Here is a 25,306-nt window from a genome sequence, read left to right on the forward strand (position 1 = left end):
GGGGTACAGGTCCTCTGACACCGCCTGGTATAGAGGTCCTGGATGGCAGGGAGCTGGGTCCCAGTGATGTACTAGAGTCATTATCCATGTCAGAGCAGCCTGTCCATTCTGGGGTACAGGTCCTCTGACACCGCCTGGTATAGAGGTCCTGGATGGCAGGGAGCTGGGTCCCAGTGATGTACTGGAGTCATTATCCATGTCACAGCAGCCTGTCCATTCTGGGGTACAGGTCCTCTGGGCATAATGGCCCAAGTTGTCCTATTACAGAACAGTCCGTTTCAGCAAGGTGGCTCGTTAACCATGCCAGTGCAGCTCAGCTTGGCTCAGTAGTGTGAAACAGGGTATCAAAGTATCCTGTACTTGAGACAGATAGAATGTGTCACAATGACACATGTTGCTAAGTGTGAAGTCTAGCGACGGGCTGAGGAGACAGATGAGCGGAAGGAAGGAAAGAAGGAGGAGATATTGGAGGAAAGAGAGAAGGAAAGAAGGAGGAGATATTGGAGGAAAGAGAGAAGGAAAGAAGGAGGAGATATTGGAGGAAAGAGAGAAGGAAAGAAGGAGGAGATATTGGAGGAAAGAAGGAGGAGATATTGAGGAAAGAGAGAAGGAAAGAATGAGGAGATATTGTAGGAAAGAGAGAAGGAAAGAAGGAGGAGATATTGGAGGAAAGAGAGAAGGAAAGAAGGAGGAAATATTGGAGGAAAGAGAGAAGGAAAGAAGGAGGAGATATTGGAGGAAAGAGAGAAGGAAAGAAGGAGGAGATATTGGAGGAAAGGGAGAAGGAAAGAAGGAGGAGATATTGGAGGAAAGAGAGAAGGAAAGAAGGAGGAGATATTGGAGGAAAGGGAGAAGGAAAGAAGGAGGAGATATTGGAGGAAAGAAGGAGGAGATATTGAGGAAAGAGAGAAGGAAAGAATGAGGAGATATTGTAGGAAAGAGAGAAGGAAAGAAGGAGGAGATATTGGAGGAAAGAGAGAAGGAAAGAAGGAGGAAATATTGGAGGAAAGAGAGAAGGAAAGAAGGAGGAGATATTGGAGGAAAGAGAGAAGGAAAGAAGGAGGAGATATTGGAGGAAAGGGAGAAGGAAAGAAGGAGGAGATATTGGAGGAAAGAGAGAAGGAAAGAAGGAGGAGATATTGGAGGAAAGGGAGAAGGAAAGAAGGAGGAGATATTGGAGGAAAGGGAGAAGGAAAGAAGGAGGAGATATTGGAGGAAAGGGAGAAGGAAAGAAGGAGGAGATATTGGAGGAAAGGGAGAAGGAAAGAAGGAGGAGATATTGGAGGAAAGGGAGAAGGGAAGAAGGAGGAGATATTGGAGGAAAGAGAGAAGGAAAGAAGGAGGAGATATTGGAGGAAAGAATGAGGAGATATTGGAGGAAAGAGAGAAGGGAAGAAGGAGGAGATATTGGAGGAAAGAATGAGGAGATATTGGAGGAAAGAGAGAAGGGAAGAAGGAGGAGATATTGGAGGAAAGAATGAGGAGATATTGGAGGAAAGAGAGAAGGGAAGAAGGAGGAGATATTGGAGGAAAGAGAGAAGGGAAGAAGGAGGAGATATTGGAGGAAAGAATGAGGAGATATTGGAGGAAAGAGAGAAGGGAAGAAGGAGGAGATATTGGAGGAAAGAGAGAAGGGAAGAAGGAGGAGATATTGGAGGAAAGAATGAGGAGATATTGGAGGAAAGGGAGAAGGGAAGAAGGAGGAGATATTGGAGGAAAGAGAGAAGGGAAGAAGGAGGAGATATTGGAGGAAAGAGAGAAGGGAAGAAGGAGGAGATATTGGAGGAAAGGGAGAAGGAAAGAAGGAGGAGATATTGGAGGAAAGGGAGAAGGAAAGAAGGAGGAGATATTGGAGGAAAGGGAGAAGGAAAGAAGGAGGAGATATTGGAGGAAAGGGAGAAGGAAAGAAGGAGGAGATATTGGAGGAAAGAGAGAAGGGAAGAAGGAGGAGATATTGGAGGAAAGAATGAGGAGATATTGGAGGAAAGGGAGAAGGAAAGAAGGAGGAGATATTGGAGGAAAGAGAGAAGGGAAGAAGGAGGAGATATTGGAGGAAAGAATGAGGAGATATTGGAGGAAAGGGAGAAGGAAAGAAGGAGGAGATATTGGAGGAAAGGGAGAAGGAAAGAAGGAGGAGATATTGGAGGAAAGAGAGAAGGAAAGAAGGAGGAGATATTGGAGGAAAGAGAGAAGGGAAGAAGGAGGAGATATTGGAGGAAAGAATGAGGAGATATTGGAGGAAAGGGAGAAGGAAAGAAGGAGGAGATATTGGAGGAAAGGGAGAAGGAAAGAAGGAAGAGATATTGGAGGAAAGAGAGAAGGAAAGAAGGAGGAGATATTGGAGGAAAGAGAGAAGGGAAGAAGGAGGAGATATTGGAGGAAAGGGAGAAGGAAAGAAGGAGGAGATATTGGAGGAAAGGGAGAAGGAAAGAAGGAGGAGATATTGGAGGAAAGGGAGAAGGAAAGAAGGAGGAGATATTGGAGGAAAGGGAGAAGGAAAGAAGGAGGAGATATTGGAGGAAAGGGAGAAGGAAAGAAGGAGGAGATATTGGAGGAAAGGGAGAAGGAAAGAATGAGGAGATATTGGAGGAAAGGGAGAAGGAAAGAAGGAGGAGATATTGGAGGAAAGGGAGAAGGAAAGAAGGAGGAGATATTGGAGGAAAGGGAGAAGGAAAGAAGGAGGAGATATTGGAGGAAATGGAGAAGGAAAGAAGGAGGAGATATTGGAGGAAAGAAGGAAAGAAGGAGGAGATATTGGAGGAAAGAGAGAAGGGAAGAAGGAGGAGATATTGGAGGAAAGAGAGAAGGAAAGGTGAGAGCTATAATCACCCTTCAGAGACCTCTCTTCTTCCTATAGAGAGCTGCAGTGTGATAGGCTGCATACTGCAGACAGGCAGTATGGTGTGATACATCTCATCTCATTTCAATAAGCACTCTCTTTGTGCCTTTGATTCAGACGTTGTAATGGTTTGATTGAGTTACAGATGAAGGTGAAACAAAGTGCTCCTCCCCTCAAATCTTTCCCACGACTGTTTTGTAAAAGCAATTTTGTTTTTTACTTCATTTGGACCAATATTTAGTTACAATGTGAACATGAAGAAATTAAAAAAAGTTCTCTGTTTTTAATGTTTATTTCTTCTGTTGCAGCTCTGCTGTTGGAGTGGGTTTCTATGGTAACAGTCAGACCAATGACGGGGTGTACCAGCTGACCTACTCCCTCCACAATGCCAACCACACTCTTACCAACCTCAACAGCTTGGTAAGATACCAGTACACAGCTCAGTAGAGTCCTGTACACTGGTACAGTTGGCTGAGGGCAGAATTGTAACTTGAGGTCAGTGTGCGTAGCTTCCATTTTCATGCCAGCCTCCCATTGAAATGTTGTTTTTCAATATTCAATACAGCTAGTAGCTATTTGTCTTATATAACCCCAGTCCTTCTAGCTACAATGTAGTGGTATGTTGTTACGGACTCTGTACATATCACTGTAGTGGTCTGTTGTTATGGACTCTGTAAATATCACTGTAGTGGTCTGTTGTTATGGGCTCTGTACATATCACTGTAGTGGTCTGTTGTTATGGGCTCTGTACATATCACTGTAGTGGTCTGTTGTTATGGGCTCTGTACATATCACTGTAGTGGTCTGTTGTTATGGACTCTGTACATATCACTGTAGTGGTCTGTTGTTATGGACTCTGTAAATATCACTGTAGTGGTCTGTTGTTATGGACTCTGTACATATCACTGTAGTGGTCTGTTGTTATGGACTCTGTAAATATCACTGTAGTGGTCTGTTGTTATGGACTCTGTAAATATCACTGTAGTGGTCTGTTGTTATGGACTCTGTAAATATCACTGTAGTGGTCTGTTGTTATGGACTCTGTAAATATCACTGTAGTGGTATGTTGTTATGGGCTCTGTAAATATCACTGTAGTGGTCTGTTGTTATGGACTCTGTAAATATCACTGTAGTGGTCTGTTGTTATGGACTCTGTAAATATCACTGTAGTGGTCTGTTGTTATGGACTCTGTAAATATCACTGTAGTGGTCTGTTGTTATGGACTCTGTAAATATCACTGTAGTGGTCTGTTGTTATGGACTCTGTAAATATCACTGTAGTGGTCTGTTGTTATGGACTCTGTAAATATCACTGTAGTGGTCTGTTGTTATGGACTCTGTAAATATCACTGTAGTGGTCTGTTGTTATGGACTCTGTAAATATCACTGTAGTGGTCTGTTGTTATGGACTCTGTAAATATCACTGTAGTGGTCTGTTGTTATGGACTCTGTAAATATCACTGTAGTGGTCTGTTGTTATGGACTCTGTAAATATCACTGTAGTGGTATGTTGTTATGGACTCTGTAAATATCACTGTAGTGGTCTGTTGTTATGGGCTCTGTAAATATCACTGTAGTGGTCTGTTGTTACGGACTCTGTAAATATCACTGTAGTGGTATGTTGTTATGGGCTCTGTACATATCACTGTAGTGGTCTGTTGTTATGGACTCTGTAAATATCACTGTAGTGGTCTGTTGTTATGGGCTCTGTAAATATCACTGTAGTGGTCTGTTGTTATGGACTCTGTAAATATCACTGTAGTGGTATGTTGTTATGGGCTCTGTAAATATCACTGTAGTGGTCTGTTGTTATGGGCTCTGTACATATCACTGTAGTGGTCTGTTGTTATGGACTCTGTAAATATCACTGTAGTGGTCTGTTGTTATGGGCTCTGTAAATATCACTGTAGTGGTCTGTTGTTATGGACTCTGTAAATATCACTGTAGTGGTATGTTGTTATGGGCTCTGTAAATATCACTGTAGTGGTCTGTTGTTATGGACTCTGTAAATATCACTGTAGTGGTCTGTTGTTATGGACTCTGTACATATCACTGTAGTGGTCTGTTGTTATGGGCTCTGTACATATCACTGTAGTGGTCTGTTGTTATGGGCTCTGTACATATCACTGTAGTGGTCTGTTGTTATGGGCTCTGTACATATCACTGTAGTGGTCTGTTGTTATGGACTCTGTAAATATCACTGTAGTGGTCTATTGTTATGGGCTCTGTACATATCACTGTAGTGGTCTGTTGTTATGGGCTCTGTACATATCACTGTAGTGGTCTGTTGTTATGGACTCTGTAAATATCACTGTAGTGGTCTGTTGTTATGGGCTCTGTACATATCACTGTAGTGGTCTGTTGTTATGGGCTCTGTACATATCACTGTAGTGGTCTGTTGTTATGGACTCTGTAAATATCACTGTAGTGGTCTGTTGTTATCCAGTTCGGTAAATAACAACTACAAGCTTATTTTACACGCAACAAAGGTTTCCTTTGTTAATGGAGGGTTCATCATCTGTCCCAGTAAAATCACACGCCCCGGGGGGCTCTATCCCCTTATGATCCCCCAGTCCTGGTAGGGGGTGACTGGTGGTGGAGCCTGGTCCCTTCTGGTGGTGACCTGCTTCCAGCCCGTGGAGTGTGGCGGGGGGTGATGGAATTGAAGTGGGGGTTTAGAGGGGGTGGATGGAATGGAAGTGGGGGGTTGTAGTAACAGGGTGATGGAATAGAGGAGTGGTAGAGGGGTGAGGTGTAGTAACAGGGTGATGAATAGAGGGGAGGTAGTAGGGTGAGGTGCAGTAACAAGGTGATGAATAGAGGAGAGGTAGAGGATTGAGGTGTAGTAACAGGGTGATGAATAGAGGGGTGGTAGAGGGGTGAGGTGTAGTAACAGGGTGATGAATAGAGGAGATGTAGAGGAGAGGTTGAGGGGTGAGGTGTAGTAACAGGGTGATGAATAGAGGAGAGGTAGAGGAGAGGTTGAGGGGTGAGGTGTAGTAACAGGGTGATGAATAGAGGAGTGGTAGAGGAGACGTAGATGGGTGAGGTGTAGTAACAGGGTGATGAATAGAGGAGAGGTAGAGGAGAGGTAGAGGGGTGAGGTGCAGTAACAGGGTGATGAATAGAGGAGTGGTAGAGGAGACGTAGATGGGTGAGGTGTAGTAACAGGGTGATGAATAGAGGAGAGGTTGAGGAGAGGTAGAGGGGTGAGGTGCAGTAACAGGGTGATGAATAGAGGAGAGGTAGAGGAGAGGTAGAGGGGTGAGGTGCAGTAACAGGGTGATGAATAGAGGAGAGGTTGAGGAGAGGTTGAGGGGTGAGGTGCAGTAACAGGGTGATGAATAGAGGAGTGGTAGAGGAGACGTAGATGGGTGAGGTGTAGTAACAGGGTGATGAATAGAGGAGAGGTTGAGGAGTGAGGTGTAGTAACAGGGCGATGAATAGAGGAGTGGTAGAGGAGAGGTAGATGGGTGAGGTGTAGTAACAGGGTGATGAATAGAGGAGAGGTTGAGGAGTGAGGTGTAGTAACAGGGCGATGAATAGAGGAGTGGTAGAGGAGAGGTAGATGGGTGAGGTGTAGTAACAGGGTGATGAATAGAGGAGAGGTTGAGGAGTGAGGTGTAGTAACAGGGCGATGAATAGAGGAGTGGTAGAGGAGAGGTAGATGGGTGAGGTGTAGTAACAGGGTGATGAATAGAGGAGAGGTAGAGGAGAGGTAGAGGGGTGAGGTGCAGTAACAGGGTGATGAATAGAGGAGAGGTAGAGGAGAGGTAGAGGGGTGAGGTGCAGTAACAGGGTGATGAATAGAGGAGAGGTTGAGGAGAGGTTGAGGGGTGAGGTGCAGTAACAGGGTGATGAATAGAGGAGTGGTAGAGGAGAGGTAGAGGGGTGAGGTGCAGTAACAGGGTGATGAATAGAGGAGTGGTAGAGGAGAGGTAGATGGGTGAGGTGTAGTAACAGGGTGATGAATAGAGGAGTGGTAGAGGAGAGGTAGATGGGTGAGGTGTAGTAACAGGGTGATGAATAGAGGAGAGGTTGAGGAGTGAGGTGTAGTAACAGGGTGATGAATAGAGGAGTGGTAGAGGAGAGGTAGAGGGGTGAGGTGCAGTAACAGGGTGATGAATAGAGGAGTGGTAGAGGAGAGGTAGAGGGGTGAGGTGCAGTAACAGGGTGATGAATAGAGGAGAGGTAGAGGGGTGAGGTGCAGTAACAGGGTGATGAATAGAGGAGAGGTAGAGGAGAGGTAGAGGAGTGAGGTGCAGTAACAGGGCGATGAATAGAGGAATGGTAGAGGAGAGGTAGATGGGTGAGGTGTTGTAACAGGGTGATGAATAGAGGAGAGGTTGAGGAGTGAGGTGTAGTAACAGGGTGATGAATAGAGGAGAGGTAGAGGAGAGGTAGAGGGGTGAGGTGCAGTAACAGGGTGATGAATAGAGGAGAGGTAGAGGAGAGGTAGAGGGGTGAGGTTAGGAGGTAGTAATAGTCTGGGGTAGTAGAGGGTCTGTTAGTCAGAAGGTAGTAATAGTCTGGGGTAGTAGAGGGTCTGTTAGAAGGTGGTAATAGTCTGGGGTAGTAGAGGGTCTGTTAGTTAGAAGGTAGTAATAGTCTGGGGTAGTAGAGGGTCTGTTAGAAGGTAGTAATAGTCTGGGGTAGTAGAGGGTCTGTTAGAAGGTGGTAATAGTCTGGGGTAGTAGAGGGTCTGTTAGTTAGAAGGTGGTAATAGTCTGGGGTAGTAGAGGGTCTGTTAGTTAGAAGGTAGTAATAGTCTGGGGTAGTAGAGGGTCTGTTAGAAGGTAGTAATAGTCTGGGGTAGTAGAGGGTCTGTTAGAAGGTAGTAATAGTCTGGGGTAGTAGAGGGTCTGTTAGAAGGTGGTAATAGTCTGGGGTAGTAGAGGGTCTGTTAGAAGGTGGTAATAGTCTGGGGTAGTAGAGGGTCTGTTAGAAGGTAGTAATAGTCTGGGGTAGTAGAGGGTCTGTTAGTTAGAAGGTGGTAATAGTCTGGGGTAGTAGAGGGTCTGTTAGAAGGTAGTAATAGTCTGGGGTAGTAGAGGGTGAGGTTAGAAGGTAGTAATAGTCTGGGGTAGTAGAGGGTCTGTTAGAAGGTGGTAATAGTCTGGGGTAGTAGAGGGTCTGTTAGTTAGAAGGTGGTAATAGTCTGGGGTAGTAGAGGGTCTGTTAGAAGGTAGTAATAGTCTGGGGTAGTAGAGGGTCTGTTAGTTAGAAGGTGGTAATAGTCTGGGGTAGTAGAGGGTCTGTTAGAAGGTAGTAATAGTCTGGGGTAGTAGAGGGTCTGTTAGTTAGAAGGTAGTAATAGTCTGGGGTAGTAGAGGGTCTGTTAGAAGGTGGTAATAGTCTGGGGTAGTAGAGGGTCTGTTAGTTAGAAGGTAGTAATAGTCTGGGGTAGTAGAGGGTCTGTTAGAAGGTGGTAATAGTCTGGGGTAGTAGAGGGTCTGTTAGAAGGTAGTAATAGTCTGGGGTAGTAGAGGGTCTGTTAGAAGGTAGTAATAGTCTGGGGTAGTAGAGGGTCTGTTAGAAGGTGGTAATAGTCTGGGGTAGTAGAGGGTCTGTTAGAAGGTGGTAATAGTCTGGGGTAGTAGAGGGTCTGTTAGAAGGTGGTAATAGTCTGGGGTAGTAGAGGGTCTGTTAGAAGGTGGTAATAGTCTGGGGTAGTAGAGGGTCTGTTAGTTAGAAGGTAGTAATAGTCTGGGGTAGTAGAGGGTCTGTTAGAAGGTGGTAATAGTCTGGGGTAGTAGAGGGTCTGTTAGAAGGTAGTAATAGTCTGGGGTAGTAGAGGGTCTGTTAGAAGGTGGTAATAGTCTGGGGTAGTAGAGGGTCTGTTAGAAGGTAGTAATAGTCTGGGGTAGTAGAGGGTCTGTTAGAAGGTGGTAATAGTCTGGGGTAGTAGAGGGTCTGTTAGAAGGTAGTAATAGTCTGGGGTAGTAGAGGGTCTGTTAGAAGGTGGTAATAGTCTGGGGTAGTAGAGGGTCTGTTAGAAGGTAGTAATAGTCTGGGGTAGTAGAGGGTCTGTTAGTTAGAAGGTAGTAATAGTCTGGGGTAGTAGAGGGTCTGTTAGAAGGTGGTAATAGTCTGGGGTAGTAGAGGGTCTGTTAGAAGGTAGTAATAGTCTGGGGTAGTAGAGGGTCTGTTAGAAGGTAGTAATAGTCTGGGGTAGTAGAGGGTCTGTTAGAAGGTAGTAATAGTCTGGGGTAGTAGAGGGTCTGTTAGAAGGTAGTAATAGTCTGGGGTAGTAGAGGGTCTGTTAGAAGGTGGTAATAGTCTGGGGTAGTAGAAGGTCTGTTAGAAGGTGGTAATAGTCTGGGGTAGTAGAGGGTCTGTTAGTTAGAAGGTAGTAATAGTCTGGGGTAGTAGAGGGTCTGTTAGTTAGAAGGTAGTAATAGTCTGGGGTAGTAGAGGGTCTGTTAGAAGGTGGTAATAGTCTGGGGTAGTAGAGGGTCTGTTAGAAGGTAGTAATAGTCTGGGGTAGTAGAGGGTCTGTTAGAAGGTAGTAATAGTCTGGGGTAGTAGAGGGTCTGTTAGAAGGTAGTAATAGTCTGGGGTAGTAGAGGGTCTGTTAGAAGGTAGTAATAGTCTGGGGTAGTAGAGGGTCTGTTAGAAGGTAGTAATAGTCTGGGGTAGTAGAGGGTCTGTTAGAAGGTGGTAATAGTCTGGGGTAGTAGAGGGTCTGTTAGAAGGTAGTAATAGTCTGGGGTAGTAGAGGGTCTGTTAGAAGGTGGTAATAGTCTGGGGTAGTAGAGGGTCTGTTAGAAGGTAGTAATAGTCTGGGGTAGTAGAAGGTCTGTTAGAAGGTGCTAATAGTCTGGGGTAGTAGAGGGTCTGTTAGAAGGTAGTAATAGTCTGGGGTAGTAGAGGGTCTGTTAGAAGGTGGTAATAGTCTGGGGTAGTAGAGGGTCTGTTAGAAGGTAGTAATAGTCTGGGGTAGTAGAGGGTCTGTTAGTCTGGAAGTAGAACAGGGCTTATCTCTCCATCTGTCTGTACTAATGGTGGTTCAGCTCCTTTCAGTGTTTCTGGACACATTACTCTCATAACTCCCTCTAAACATCCAGGTTATACACATGCACACACACACACACATACACACACCACTCACACACACATACCACGCACACACACACCATTCACACCAAGCACACACACACTCCAGATGCTCCAGATACTCAACTAGTCTAAAGAAGGCCAGTTTTATTGCTTCTTTAATCAGGGCAACAGTTTTCAGCTGTGCTAACATGATTGCAAAAGGGTTTTCTAATGATCAATGAGACTTTTAAAATGATAATCTTGGATTAGCTAACAAAACGTGCCAGTGGAACACAGGAGTGATGGTTGCTGATAATGGGCCTCTCTACGCCTGTGTAAATATTCCACATGAAATCAGCAAATTTCCAACTACAATAGCAATTTACAACAATGTCTACACTGTATCTCTGATCTATTTGATGTTATTTTAATGGACAAAAAAAATATGTTTTTCTTTCAAAAACAAGGACATTTCTAAGTGACCCCAAACGTTTGAACGGTAGTGTTCCTCCAGGTTGTTTTGTGTACCGTGAGTTTCCCCATTGTGCTCCAGTGTGATTCCTGGGGCCTGAGATCTATGCTGGGATTGACTGAACAGTCCTCCAGGGAAAGAAACAGAGACTTCCTTATTTAAACCAGAACAGGAAGTAGTAACAAACATGTTTTATAAATACCATTTGTGGCAGTTGTAAATGCACTGAGGTAGAGTGTTGGAAACTCCCCACAGTTCCTAAGATGTCTCCTCAAACGTTTCCCTATTCCAACCAGTTTATCTTGTTTGATGACGCTGGGGCGTGTTGTCTGGTAAAATCCCCCCTCTTAAGTGAACAGTGGTTCTATCAGCTCTCTGTCTTGTGTCCCAAATGGCACTCTATTCCCTATGTAGTGCACTACTTTTGACCAGCCTGGTCACTATTTAGGGAATGGAGTGCAACTTGAGACACAACCTGTGTTTGTCACTGTGTGACAGTGCTGGCAGCCTCTTCTCTCTGTGGTGAGAGACTGAGCTGAGAGCAGCCCAGGTGCCGCACAGCCAGGGGCCACCCAGCCAGGGCCCACACAGCCAGGGGCCGCACAGCCAGGGGCCACACAACCACACAGCCAGGGCCCACACAGCCAGGGCCCACACAGCCAGGGGCCACACAGCCAGGGGCCGCACAGCCAGGGGGCACCGAGTGAAACGGGGGGAACAGGGCCACTGATGGTTAAGCGGCAGGCCTCGGCCCCATGTAAATAACCACTCTACTCTGGAAACCTGCTCGACTAGTCATTACCTGGGTTGTGTTCAGAAGGTGGAAACGTTTTGAAACGAGAAGGTATTACCTGTCTCTCTTAGAAGACAGATATTCATGTTGTGTCACAAAACATTTTGGTTGTCATGCCCCTTACTGAACAGGGCCCAAGACTATCAGTTCTAGTCTGTTAGATGCAGGGACGAACTGCAGACACAGATTCATACGTTACATTAATAGTTAGCCACACCTCCACCAGTTAGCCACACCTCCACCAGTTAGCCACACCTCCAACGGTTAGCCACACCTCCACCAGTTAGCCACACCTCCACCGGTTAGCCACACCTCCACCGGTTAGCCACACCTCCACCCGTTAGCCACACCTCCACCAGTTAGCCACACCTCCACCAGTTAGCCACACCTCCACCGGTTAGCCACACCTCCACCAGTTAGCCACACCTCCACCGGTTAGCCACACCTCCACCCGTTAGCCACACCTCCACCAGTTAGCCACACCTCCACCAGTTAGCCACACCTCCACCAGTTAGCCACACCTCCACCAGTTAGCCACACCTCCACCAGTTAGCCACACCTCCACCAGTTAGCCACACCTCCACCAGTTAGCCACACCTCCACCACGACGTGGTTATTTTTGGGGAATTCTTTATTTCTCTCATAAGTTCTCTGAAGGCCGTTTGTTACCAGGGTGTGCTGCTTAGAAATCAATGAGGAAGTAGGACCAATAAAGACTTTTTTGAGGTTGCATGACGTCAATGAAAAAGAACAATACGGTGTGACTGTTATGGAATTTGATGAATTCTGGATATAATTTACCACAGAGAAAGACCCCAGGAGACTCATACACTATACAATATATATCTCTTATATATCTCTGAATGTATAGTCTACTTTATACATTTACAGTATGATCCAGAGATGTGCTTCCACCTCTCCTTCCAGACCTATAGACCTATAGACTGTGAGGCTTCCACCTCTCCTTCCAGACCTATAGACCTATAGACTGTGAGGCTCCCACCTCTCCTTCCAGACCAGGTAGACCTATAGACCTATAGACTGTGAGGCTCCCACTTCTCCTTCCAGACCAGGTAGACCTATAGACTGTGAGGCTCCCACCTCTCCTTCCAGACCAGGTAGACCTATAGACTGTGAGGCTTCCACCTCTCCTTCCAGGCCAGGTAGACCTATAGATCTATAGACTGTGAGGCTTCCACCTCTCCTTCCAGGCCAGGTAGACCTATAGACCTATAGACTGTGAGGCTTCCACCTCTCCTTCCAGACCTATAGACCTATAGACTGTGAGGCTTCCACCTCTCCTTCCAGACCTATAGACCTATAGACCTATAGGCTGAGAGGCTTCCACCTCTCCTTCCAGACCTATAGACCTATAGGCTGTGAGGCTTCCACCTCTCCTTCCAGACCTATAGACCTATAGGCTGTGAGGCTTCCACCTCTCCTTCCAGACCTATAGACCTATAGACTGTGAGGCTTCCACCTCTCCTTCCAGACCTATAGACTTATATACCTATAGGCTGTGAGGCTTCCACCTCTCCTTACTGACCTATAGACCTATAGACTGTGAGGCTTCCACCTCTCCTTCCAGACCTATAGACCTATAGACTGTGAGGCTTCCACCTCTCCTTCCAGACCTATAGACCTATAGACCTATAGGCTGTGAGGCTTCCACCTCTCCTTCCAGACCAGGTAGACCTATAGGCTGTGAGGCTTCCACCTCTCCTTCCAGACCAGGTAGACCTATAGGCTGTGAGGCTTCCACCTCTCCTTACAGACCTATAGACCTATAGGATGTGAGGCTTCCACCTCTCCTTACTGACCTATAGACCTATAGACTGTGAGGCTTCCACCTCTCCTTCCAGACCTATAGACCTATAGGCTGTGAGGCTTCCATCTCTCCTTCCAGACCTATAGACCTATAGGCTGTGAGGCTTCCACCTCTCCTTCCAGACCTATAGACCTATAGGCTGTGAGGCTTCCACCTCTCCTTCCAGACCAGGTAGACCTATAGGCTGTGAGGCTTCCACCTCTCCTTCCAGACCAGGTAGACCTATAGGCTGTGAGGCTTCCACCTCTCCTTACAGACCTATAGACCTATAGGCTGTGAGGCTTCCACCTCTCCTTCCAGACCAGGTAGACCTATAGACCTATAGACTGTGAGGCTTCCACCTCTCCTTCCAGACCTATAGACCTATAGGCTGTGAGGCTTCCACCTCTCCTTACTGACCTATAGACCTATAGACTGTGAGGCTTCCACCTCTCCTTCCAGACCAGGTAGACCTGTAGGCTGTGAGGCTTCCACCTCTCCTTCCAGACCAGGTAGACCTATAGGCTGTGAGGCTTCCACCTCTCCTTACAGACCTATAGACCTATAGGCTGTGAGGCTTCCACCTCTCCTTCCAGACCAGGTAGACCTATAGACCTATAGACTGTGAGGCTTCCACCTCTCCTTCCAGACCTATAGACCTATAGGCTGTGAGGCTTCCACCTCTCCTTCCAGACCAGGTAGACCTATAGACCTATAGACCTATAGACTGTGAGGCTTCCACCTCTCCTTCCAGACCTATAGACCTATAGGCTGTGAGGCTTCCACCTCTCCTTACAGACCAGGTAGACCTATAAATAAATCAAATTTTATTTGTCACATACACATGGTTAGCAGATGTTAATGCGAGTGTAGCGAAATGCTTGTGCTTCTAGTTCCGACAATGCAGTAATAACCAACAAGTAATCTAACTAACAATTCCTAATACACAGTGTAAGGGTATAAAGAATATGTACATAAGGATATATGAATGAGTGATGGTACAGAGCAGCATAGGCAAGATACAGTAGATGGTATCGAGTACAGTATATACATGTGAGATGAGTATGTAAACAAAGTGGCATAGTTAAAGTGGCTAGTGATACATGTATTACATAAGGATGCAGTCGATGATATTGAGTACAGTATATACGTATGCATATGAGATGAATAATGTAGGGTAAGTAACATTATATAAGGTAGCATTGTTTAAAGTGGCTAGTGATATATTTACATCATTTCCCATCAATTCCCATTATTAAAGTGGCTGGAGTTGAGTCAGTGTCAGTGTGTAGGCAGCAGCCACTCAATGTTAGTGGTGGCTGTTTAACAGTCTGATGGCCTTGAGATAGAAGCTGTTTTTCAGTCTCTCGGTCCCAGCTATAGACCTATAGACTGTGAGGCTTCCACCTCTCCTTCCAGACCTGGTAGACCTATAGGCTGTGAGGCTTCCACCTCTCCTTCCAGACCTATAGACCTATAGACCTATAGACTGTGAGGCTTCCACCTCTCCTTCCAGACCAGGTAGACCTATAGACCTATAGGCTGTGAGGCTCCCACTTCTCCTTCCAGACCAGGTAGACCTATAGGCTGTGAGGCTTCCACCTCTCCTTCCAGACCTATAGACCTATAGACCTATAGACTGTGAGGCTTCCACCTCTCCTTCCAGACCAGGTAGACCTATAGACCTATAGGCTGTGAGGCTTCCACCTCTCCTTCCAGACCAGGTAGACCTATAGACCTATAGGCTGTGAGGCTCCCACTTCTCCTTCCAGACCAGGTAGACCTATAGACTGTGAGGCTTCCACCTCTCCTTCCAGACCAGGTAGACCTATAGATCTATAGACTGTGAGGCTTCCACCTCTCCTTCCAGGCCAGGTAGACCTATAGACCTATAGACTGTGAGGCTCCCACTTCTCCTTCCAGACCAGGTAGACCTATAGACTGTGAGGCTTCCACCTCTCCTTCCAGACCAGGTAGACCTATAGACCTATAGACTGTGAGGCTTCCACCTCTCCTTCCAGACCAGGTAGACCTATAGACTGTGAGGCTCTCACCTCTCCTTCCAGACCAGGTAGACCTATAGACTGTGAGGCTCCCACCTCCACTTCCTGTTGGTCGGGCTGGGGTGAAAGATGAACGTTGTGGTGTGTGGTGGGGGCAGGGCATCAGAGCAGTTTCCTGGCAATCAGAGACGTTCCCGAGGGACCTGGGGAGGAGAGGAGGATGTGTTACATCGTGTCCTTACTGTCTTACCACATAGCTGCGCTCTCTGGCCCCATACTGTCCGGTTACTGTGTTCCAAGTGGTACTCTATTCCCTATGAATTTCACTACTGTTGACCTATACAGTGGGAACAATAGTACTTTATACTGTATATACAGTACCAGTCAAAAGTTTAGACACGCCTACTCAAGGGTTTTTCTTTATTTTTACTATTTTCTACATTGCGCTTGATGGGTTTTGCGACTGCACTTGAAGAAACTTTCTGTCTCAAAGTAATGATGGACTGTCGTTTCTCTTTGTTTATTTGAGAAGTTCTTGCCATAATATGGACTTGGTCTTTTACCAAATAGGGGTATCTTCTGCTAGACATAGGAGAGTTCTGCTAGAGGTCAGTACTAGACATAGTAGAGTTCTGCTAGAGGTCAGTACTAGACATAGTAGAGTTCTGCTAGCGGCCAGTACTAGACATAGTAGAGTTCTGCTAGCGGCCAGTACTAGACATAGTAGAGTTCTGCTAGAGGTCAGTACTAGACATAGTAGAGTTCTGCTAGAGGCCAGTACTAGACATAGTAGAGTTCTGCTAGCGGCCAGTACTAGACATAGTAGAGTTCTGCTAGCGGCCAGTACTAGACATAGTATAGTTCTGCTAGAGGTCAGTACTAGACATAGTAGAGTTCTGCTAGAGGTCAGTACTAGACATGGTAGAGTGCTGCTAGAGGTTAGTACTAGACATAGTAGAGTTCTGCTAGAGGCCAGTACTAGACATAGTAGAGTTCTGCTAGAGGTCAGTACTAGACATAGTAGAGTTCTGCTAGCGGCCAGTACTAGACATAGTAGAGTTCTGCTAGCGGCCAGTTCGAGACATAGTAGAGTTCTGCTAGCGACCAGTACTAGACATAGTAGAGTACTGCTACCTGCCAGTACTAGACATAGTAGAGTTCTGCTAGCGGCCAGTACTAGACATAGTAGAGTTCTGCTAGCGGCCAGTACTAGACATAGTATAGTTCTGCTAGAGGTCAGTACTAGACATAGTAGAGTTCTGCTAGCGGTCAGTACTAGACATAGTAGAGTACTGCTTGAGGCCAGTACTAGACATAGTAGAGTTCTGCTAGAGGTCAGTACTAGACATAGTAGAGTTCTGCTAGCGACCAGTACGAGACATGGTAGAGTTCTGCTAGAGGCCATTACTAGACATAGGAGAGTTCTGCTAGAGGCCAGTACTAGACATAGGAGAGTTCTGCTAGCGACCAGTACTAGACATAGTAGAGTTCTGCTAGAGGCCAGTACTAGACATGGTAGAGTTCTGCTAGAGGCCAGTAGTAGACATAGGAGAGTTCTGCTAGCTAGAGGCCAGTACTAGACATAGTAGAGTTCTGCTAGAGGTCATTACTAGACATAGGAGAGTTCTGCTAGAGGCCAGTACTAGACATAGGAGAGTTCTGCTAGCGACCAGTACTAGACATAGGAGAGTTCTGCTAGAGGCCAGTACTAGACATAGGAGAGTTCTGCTAGAGGTCAGTACTAGACATAGGAGAGTTCTGCTAGAGGCCAGTACTAGACATGGTAGAGTTCTGCTAGCGGCCAGTACTAGACATAGTAGAGTTCTGCTAGAGGTCAGTACTATACGTAGTAGAGTTCTGCTAGAGGCCAGTACTAGACATAGGAGAGTTCTGCTAGAGGTCAGTACTAGACATAGGAGAGTTCTGCTAGCAACCAGTACTAGACATAGGAGAGTTCTGCTAGAGGTCAGTACTAGACATAGGAGAGTTCTGCTAGAGGTCAGTACTAGACAAAGTAGAGTTCTGCTAGAGGTCAGTACTAGACATAGGAGAGTTCTGCTAGAAGTCAGTACTAGACATAGGAGAGTTCTGCTAGCTGCCAGTACTAGACATAGGAGAGTTCTGCTAGAGGTCAGTACTAGACATAGGAGAGTTCTGCTAGAGGCCAGTACTAGACATAGTAGAGTTCTGCTAGCGACCAGTACTAGACATAGGATAGTTCTGCTAGCGACCAGTACTAGACATAGTAGAGTTCTGCTAGCGACCAGTACTAGACATAGGAGAGTTCTGCTAGAGGTCAGTACTAGACATAGGAGAGTTCTGCTAGAGGCCAGTACTAGACATTGTAGAGTTCTGCTAGCGACCAGTACTAGACATAGTAGAGTTCTGCTAGAGGTCAGTACTAGACATAGGAGAGTTCTGCTAGAGGTCAGTACTAGACATAGGAGAGTTCTGCTAGCGACCAGTACTAGACATAGGAGAGTTCTGCTAGACCAGTACTAGACATAGGAGAGTTCTGCTAGAGGCCAGTACTAGACATAGGAGAGTTCTGCTAGAGGTCAGTACTAGACATAGGAGAGTTCTGCTAGCGACCAGTACTAGACATAGGAGAGTTCTGCTAGCGACCAGTACTAGATATAGTAGAGTTCTGCTAGCGACCAGTACTAGACATAGGAGAGTTCTGCTAGCGACCAGTACTAGACATAGGAGAGTTCTGCTAGCGACCAGTACTAGACATAGGAGAGTTCTGCTAGAGGTCAGTACTAGACATAGGAGAGTTCTGCTAGCGACCAGTACTAGACATAGGAGAGTTCTGCTAGAGGTCAGTACTAGACATAGGAGAGTTCTGCTAGAGGTCAGTACTAGACATAGGAGAGTTCTGCTAGCGACCAGTACTAGACATAGGAGAGTTCTGCTAGCGACCAGTACTAGACATAGGAGAGTTAATGTTGCAGCTGTTGCGGGTGGTTTGTCCAGAAACTGTCTGGTTGGGGGGAGCCGGTCTGCAAACTGGGCGTTCTGCAGGGATGCTGTACATTCCCATCTGCTCTCCAGGGACATGATTCCCAGGGTTTCCAGAGCTTCCCGTTAGTTGATGAACGACTTGCCTATAATGACTGGACAGGCTCTCTTCTGGACAGGCTCCAGCTGACAGAAAAGAGCTTAATGCACTTCAAGAGGAACTGCTTCCTGCTGGCGCTTGTGGTCATGGTGTCAACCTGGCTCAGGTCCTCCTGGCTGAGGTCCTCCTGGCTGAGGTCCTCCTGGCTCAGGTCAGGCTGGATGGGGAGGCCCTGGAACATATAATACCATCAGTTGAATTAAAGCTGACAGTTATCTGACAGTCATTTATAATCTACGGTATGTATCTATGGCAGATACACTCTAGTCATGACATTGTGACATCATCATCCCGCGACCATCTGTACCCCACCACACCCCACACATATGACACTCACAGACACATGTGCATGTATGCATCGTTACATATATCCCTCTCCTCTCTCCCTCCACCCCCTCCACACCCACTCTCCTTACATTAGGATATAAAGCAGATCACGTTCTTCTTTTTCTGACTCAGTGGCCTTGTGGTTAGAGGTCTGCCCTCAAAATGTAAGGTTATGAGTTCAATCCCCAGCTGAGTCACACCAAAGACTGTAAAAATGTGGCCTAATGCGTCACTGCTTGGCACTCAGCATTAAGGAGCTAGTTTGGGGGTAGACTAGCATCCTGTCCAAGTGGTGGGCTGGTACATTAAGGAGCTAGATTGGGGGTAGACTAGCATCCTGTCCAAGTGGTGTGCTGGTACATTAAGGAGCTAGATTGGGGGTAGACTAGCATCCTGTCCAAGTGGTGTGCTGGTACATTAAGGAGCTAGATTGGGGGTAGACTAGCATCCTGTCCAAGTGGTGTGCTGGTACATTAAGGAGCTAGATTGGGGGTAGACTAGCATCCTGTCCAAGTGGTGTGCTGGTACATTAAGGAGCTAGATTGGGGGTAGACTAGCATCCTGTCCAAGTGGTGTGCTGGTACATTAAGGAGCTAGATTGGGGTAGACTGGCATCCTGTCCAAGTGGTGTGCTGGTACATTAAGGAGCTAGATTGGGGGTAGACTAGCATCCGGTCCAAGTGGTGTGCTGGTACATTAAGGAGCTAGATTGGGGGTAGACTAGCATCCTGTCCAAGTGGTGTGCTGGTACATTAAGGAGCTAGATTGGGGGTAGACTAGCATCCTGTCCAAGTGGTGTGCTGGTACATTAAGGAGCTAGATTGGGGGTAGACTAGCATCCTGTCCAAGTGGTGTGCTGGTACATTAAGGAGCTAGATTGGGGGTAGACTAGCATCCTGTCCAAGTGGTGTGCTGGTACACTAAGCTTCCTCAAACTATGGAAACAGGAAATTATCTGCTTTCTTACTACGTGCTTCATTTCACCTGTCACATTATTATACTATTATATGAAAGTTACCATAGATCGCCAGAACAGCTGTTCTGTCAGGTGTTTGTAAAGAGCACAACGATGGAAGTGGGAGCAGGTGAGTCCAGCTGTGTATTGAAAGGAGTTGCATTTTATATTGAAAGTCAACAGTGTTTTGTTTGTTGCTGCTACAGAGTAGTGGTTCCCAAATTGTGGGGCGTAAGGGGTCTCTTGAAGTTGTAATAGTAGAATGCACAAGGTGCACTTTGGAAATTGGGTAGTACATCATCAGTTCCTCTTGTCATGTCAGTCATTGCAGACCTTAGAGAGATATTTATAACCTGTAAGAAATGTCCACCAACTAGCCCATGTCAGCTAATGGTTTTTAGCTAGGTTTTTTAGCCCTTAGATTTTGTCCATCTCTCTTCTCTTCTCCATATCTCTCTCCCCTTCTCCATCTCTCTCCCCTTCTCCATACCTCCCCCTCTCTCTCCCCTTCTCCATACCTCCCCCTCTCTTCCCTTCTCCATCTCTCTCTCTCCCCTTCTCCATCTCTCTTCCCTTCTCCATCTCTCTCTCTTCCCTTCTCCATCTCTCTTCCCTTCTCCATCTCTCTCTCTCCCCTTCTCCATCTCTCTCTCTTCCCTTCTCCATCTCTCTTCCCTTCTCCATCTCTCTCTCTTCCCTTCTCCATCTCTCGTCCCTTCTCCATATCTCTCTCTCCCCTTCTCCATACCTCCCCCTCTCTCTTCCCTTCTCCATCTCTCTTCACTTCTCCATCTCTCTCTCTCCCCTTCTCCATCTCTCTTCCCTTCTCCATATCTCTCTCTCCCCTCCATACCTCCCCCTCTCTCTTCCCTTCTCCATCTCTCTTCCCTTCTCCATCTCTCTCTTCCCTTCTCCATCTCTCTTCCCTTCTCCATCTCTCTCTTCCCTTCTCCATCTCTCTTCCCTTCTCCATATCTCTCTCCCCTTCTCCCTCTCTCTCCCCTTCTCCATACCTCCCCCTCTCTCTCCCCTTCTCCATACCTCCCCCTCTCTCTCCCCTTCTCCATACCTCCCACTCTCTTCCCTTCTCCATCTCTCTCTCTCCCCTTCTCCATCTCTCTTCCCTTCTCCATATCTCTCTCTCCACTTCTCCATCTCTCTTCCCTTCTCCATCTCTCTCTCTCCCCTTCTCCATCTCTCTTCCCTTCTCCATACCTCCCCCTCTCTCTCCCCTTCTCCATCTCTCTTCCCTTCTCCATATCTCTCTCTCCCCTTCTCCATACCTCCCCCTCTCTCTTCCCTTCTCCATCTCTCTCTCCCCTTCTCCATCCCTCTTCCCTTCTCCATATCTCTCTCCACTTCTCCCGCTCTCCCCATCTCTCTCCCCTTCTCCCTCTCTCTCCCCTTCTCCATACCTCCCCCTCTCTCTCCCCTTCTCCATATTCTCCCTCTCTCTTCCCTTCTCCATCTCTCTCTCTCCCCTCCATCTTCTCTATCTCATCTCTCTCTTTCTCGCCCTCCATCTTCTCTATCTCATCTCTCTCTCTCTCACCCTCCATCTTCTCTATCTCATCTCTCTCTCTCACCCTCCATCTTCTCTATCTCATCTCTCTCTCTCTCACCCTCCATCTTCTCTATCTCATCTCTCTCTCTCTCGCCCTCCATCTTCTCTATCTCATCTCTCTCTCTCTCTTCCAGGTCTCCAGTTCTCTGGGCAGTATGGAGGTGGGTCTGCAGCAGCACCTGAATCGTCTGGATGAGATCTTTGCTACGCGGGGAGACTATGTCCAGGCCTTGAGGTTCATGGGTCAGATGGCTGACAACATCATCAGACAGCTGACCTCCATGCCGGACCTCAGCAAGGCAAAGGTGGACCTGTCGGCCATCGCTGATCAGACAGATCACGTAGAATACTACAGGTGAGAGGAGGAAACAGACAGACAGACAGACAGACAGACAGACAGACAGACAGCTGACCTCCATGCCGGACCTCAGCAAGGCAAAGGTGGACCTGTCGGCCATCGCTGATCAGACAGATCACGTAGAATACTACAGGTGAGAGGAGGAAACAGACAGACAGACAGACAGACAGACAGACAGACAGACAGACCTGTCGGCCATCGCTGATCAGACAGATCACGTAGAATACTACAGGTGAGAGGAGGAAACAGACAGACAGACAGACAGACAGACAGACAGACAGACAGGCAGACAGACAGCTGACCTCCATGCCGGACCTCAGCAAGGCAAAGGTGGACCTGTCGGCCATCGCTGATCAGACAGATCACGTAGAATACTACAGGTGAGAGGAGGAAACAGACAGACAGACAGACAGACAGACAGACAGACAGACAGACAGACAGACAGACCTGTCGGCCATCGCTGATCAGACAGATCACGTAGAGTACTACAGGTGAGAGGAGGAAACAGACAGACAGACAGACAGACAGACAGACAGACAGACCTGTCGGCCATCGCTGATCAGACAGATCACGTAGAGTACTACAGGTGAGAAGAGGAAACAGACAGACAGACAGACAGACAGACAGACAGACAGACAGACAGACAGACCTGTCGGCCATCGCTGATCAGACAGATCACGTAGAGTACTACAGGTGAGAGGAGGAAACAGACAGACAGACAGACAGACAGACAGACAGACAGACAGACAGACAGACAGACCTGTCGGCCATCGCTGATCAGACAGATCACGTAGAGTACTACAGGTGAGAGGAGGAAACAGACAGACAGACAGACAGACAGGCAGACAGACAGACAGACAGACAGACAGACCTGTCGGCCATCGCTGATCAGACAGATTACGTAGAATACTACAGGTGAGAGGAGGAAACAGACAGACAGACAGACAGACAGACAGACAGACAGACAGCTGTCACTGACCTATGTCTATTATAACTCCTCATTGTGACTACCAGCCATCCTATGTGTCTCCTCTCACTGTAGTCAAGGCTCTAGACTGGGCCTGTTGCTCCGGCCTGACTGACTGGTGTAATCTGACACCTGTATATATTGGTTTTCCAAGGCTGCTGAGCCAGTGTGTTATGAAGTGACTGCTAGAGGGGGTACTGTGCCAGTGGAGGAGGCGGTATGTATTGATGAAGAGGTGTTGTTTCACTGAGGCAGAGGGGGATGGAAGGCACTCTTTCTTTCTCTCTTATTCTTGTTCTCTCTCTTTCTCTCGTTCTCTCACTCCCACCCCTACCTCTCTCTCTTTCTCTCACTCCCACTCCCTACCTCTCTCTTTCTCTCGTTCTCTCACTCCCACCCCTACCTCTCTCTCGTTCTCTCACTCCCACTCCCTACCTCTCTCTTGTTCTCTCTCTTTCTCTCATTCTCTCACTCCCACCCCCTACCTCTCTCTCTTTCTCTCACTCTCACTCCCACTCCCACCCCCTACCTCTCTCTCTTTCTCCCACTTCCACCCCTACCTCTCTCTCTATCTCCTACTCCCACCCCCTACCTCTCTCTATCTCCCACTCCCACCCCCTACCTCTCTCTCTTTCTCTCTCTCCCACCCCCTACCTCTCTCTCTTTCTCCTACTCCCACCCCTACCTCTCTCTCTTTCTCCTACTCCCACCCCTACCTCTCTCTCTTTCTCCTACTCCCACCCCCTACCTCTCTCTCTTTCTCCTACTCCCACCCCCTACCTCTCTCTCTATCTTCTACTCCCACCCCCTACCTCTCTCTCTCACTCCCACTCCCACCCCTACCTCTCTCTCTTTCTCTTTCTCTCTCCCACTCCCACCCCTACTCTCTCTCTTTCTCTCTCTCTCTCACTCCCACCCCATACCTCCTCTCTTTCTCTCACTCCCACTCCCACCCCATACCTCTCTCTCTTTCTCTCTCTCACTCACACTCCCACCCCTACCTCTCTCTCTTTCTCTCTCTCACTCACACTCCCACCCCTACCTCTCTCTCTTTCTCTCTCTCACTCCCACCCCATACCTCTCTCTCTTTCTCTCTCTCACTCCCACCCCTACCTCTCTCTCTTTCTCTCTCTCACTCCCACCTCTACCTCTCTCTCTTTCTCACTCCCACTCCCACCCCTACCTCTCTCTCTTTCTCTCTCTCACTCCCACCCCTACCTCTCTTTTCTCTCTCACTCCCACCTCTACCCTCTCTCTCTCACACTCCCACTCCCACCCCTACCTCTCTCTCTTTCTCTCTCTCACTCCCACCCCTACCTCTCTCTCTTTCTCACTCCCACTCCCACCTCTACCTCTCTCTCTTTCTCTCTCTCACTCCCACCCCTACCTCTCTCTCTTTCTCTCTCTCACTCCCACCCCATACCTCTTTCTCTCTCTCACTCCCACCCCTACCTCTCTCTCTTTCTCACTCCCACTCCCACCCCTACCTCTCTCTCTTTCTCTCTCTCACTCCCACCCCTACCTCTCTCTCTTTCTCTCTCACACTCCCACCCATACCTCTCTCTCTTTCTCTCTCTCACTCTCTCTCACTCCCACCCCTACCTCTCTCTCTTTCTCTCTCTCACTCCCACCCCTACCTCTCTCTCTTTCTCTCTCTCACTCCCACCTCTACCTCTCTCTCTTTCTCACTCCCACTCCCACCTCTACCTCTCTCTTTCTCTCTCTCACTCCCACCCCTACCCTCTCTCTTTCTCTCTCACACTCCCACCCCTACCTCTCTCTCTTTCTCTCTCTCACTCCCACCTCTACCTCTCTCTCTCTCACACTCCCACTCCCACCCCATACCTCTCTCTCTTTCTCTCTCTCACTCCCACCCCTACCTCTCTCTCTTTCTCTCTCCCACTCCCACCTCTACCTCTCTCTCTTTTCTCTCTCCCACTCCCACCCATACCTCTCTCTCTTTCTCTCTCTCACTCTCTCTCACTCCCACCCCTACATCTCTCTCTCTTTCTCTCTCTCACTCCCACCCCTACCTCTCTCTCTTTCTCTCTCACACTCCCACCCCTACCTCTCTCTCTTTCTCTCTCTCACTCCCACCCCTACCTCTCTCTCTTTCTCTCTCCCACTCCCACCCATACCTCTCTCTCTTTCTCTCTCTCACTCTCTCTCACTCCCACCCCTACCTCTCTCTCTTTCTCTCTCTCACTCCCACCCCTACCTCTCTCTCTTTCGCTCTCTCACTCCCACTCCCACCCCATACCTCTCTCTCTTTCTCTCTCTCACTCCCACTCCCACCCCTACCTCTCTCTCTTTCTCTCTCTCACTCCCACTCCCACCCCATACCTCTCTCTCTTTCTCTTTCTCTCTCTCACTCACACTCCCACCCCATACCTCTCTCTTTCTCTCTCACACTCCCACTCCCACCCCATACCTCTCTCTCTTTCTCCTCACACTCCCACCCATACCTCTCTCTCTTTCTCTCTCTCACTCCCACCCCTACTCTCTCTCTTTCTCTCTCCCACTCCCACCCATACCTCTCTCTCTTTCTCTCTCTCACTCCCACCCCATACCTCTCTCTCTTTCTCTCTCTCACTCCCACCCCTACCTCTCTCTCTTTCTCTCTCCCACTCCCACCCCTACCTCTCTCTCTTTCTCTCTCTTACTCTCTCCTTTGCTTCCTTTCATTAGAACACATTTGTCTGCATTTAGACATTTCTCCAGACAAATGTAATAGCATAGCGATCGCTTAGTGCCGCTCCTCACCCACCCAGTCTCTTCTCTATGAAGATATGTGTGGTCATTTTACTGCAGGCTATCGTGGTGTGGGGTTACCAAACAGATAAGTGGTTTGGGGCCCATTCCAAGCCATTTCAATCCAATACATTCCATTCCAAATGACCGTTTCAAGACGATCTCACACTGTGGATTCTCCCCCAGTTTGCCAAGTATGATGTCACTATAGCGCTAGAGGTGACCGTAGGTTTGCACTTTGACCTCAACATCCCTCTTATTGAAAGCTAGAAACGTCATGATTTTTTCACAGGGGCCAGTGCAGTGGAAAC

General features: G+C 47.7%; 1 protein-coding gene across 1 annotated transcript in view; it reads left to right on the plus strand.

Annotated features, from left to right (window-relative positions):
- Window positions 1-25,306, plus strand: part of LOC135529999 (protein tweety homolog 2-like) — an 84,727-nt gene that overhangs the window by 27,126 nt on the left and 32,295 nt on the right. Inside the window, 2 exon segments of the mRNA XM_064958390.1 lie at window positions 3,148-3,259; window positions 21,054-21,274. Coding sequence (XP_064814462.1) covers window positions 3,148-3,259; window positions 21,054-21,274 — 333 coding nt within the window.

The sequence above is a fragment of the Oncorhynchus masou genome, unplaced genomic scaffold, assembly GCF_036934945.1.
Source record: "Oncorhynchus masou masou isolate Uvic2021 unplaced genomic scaffold, UVic_Omas_1.1 unplaced_scaffold_1231, whole genome shotgun sequence".
NCBI classification, from domain to species: Eukaryota; Metazoa; Chordata; class Actinopteri; order Salmoniformes; family Salmonidae; genus Oncorhynchus; species Oncorhynchus masou.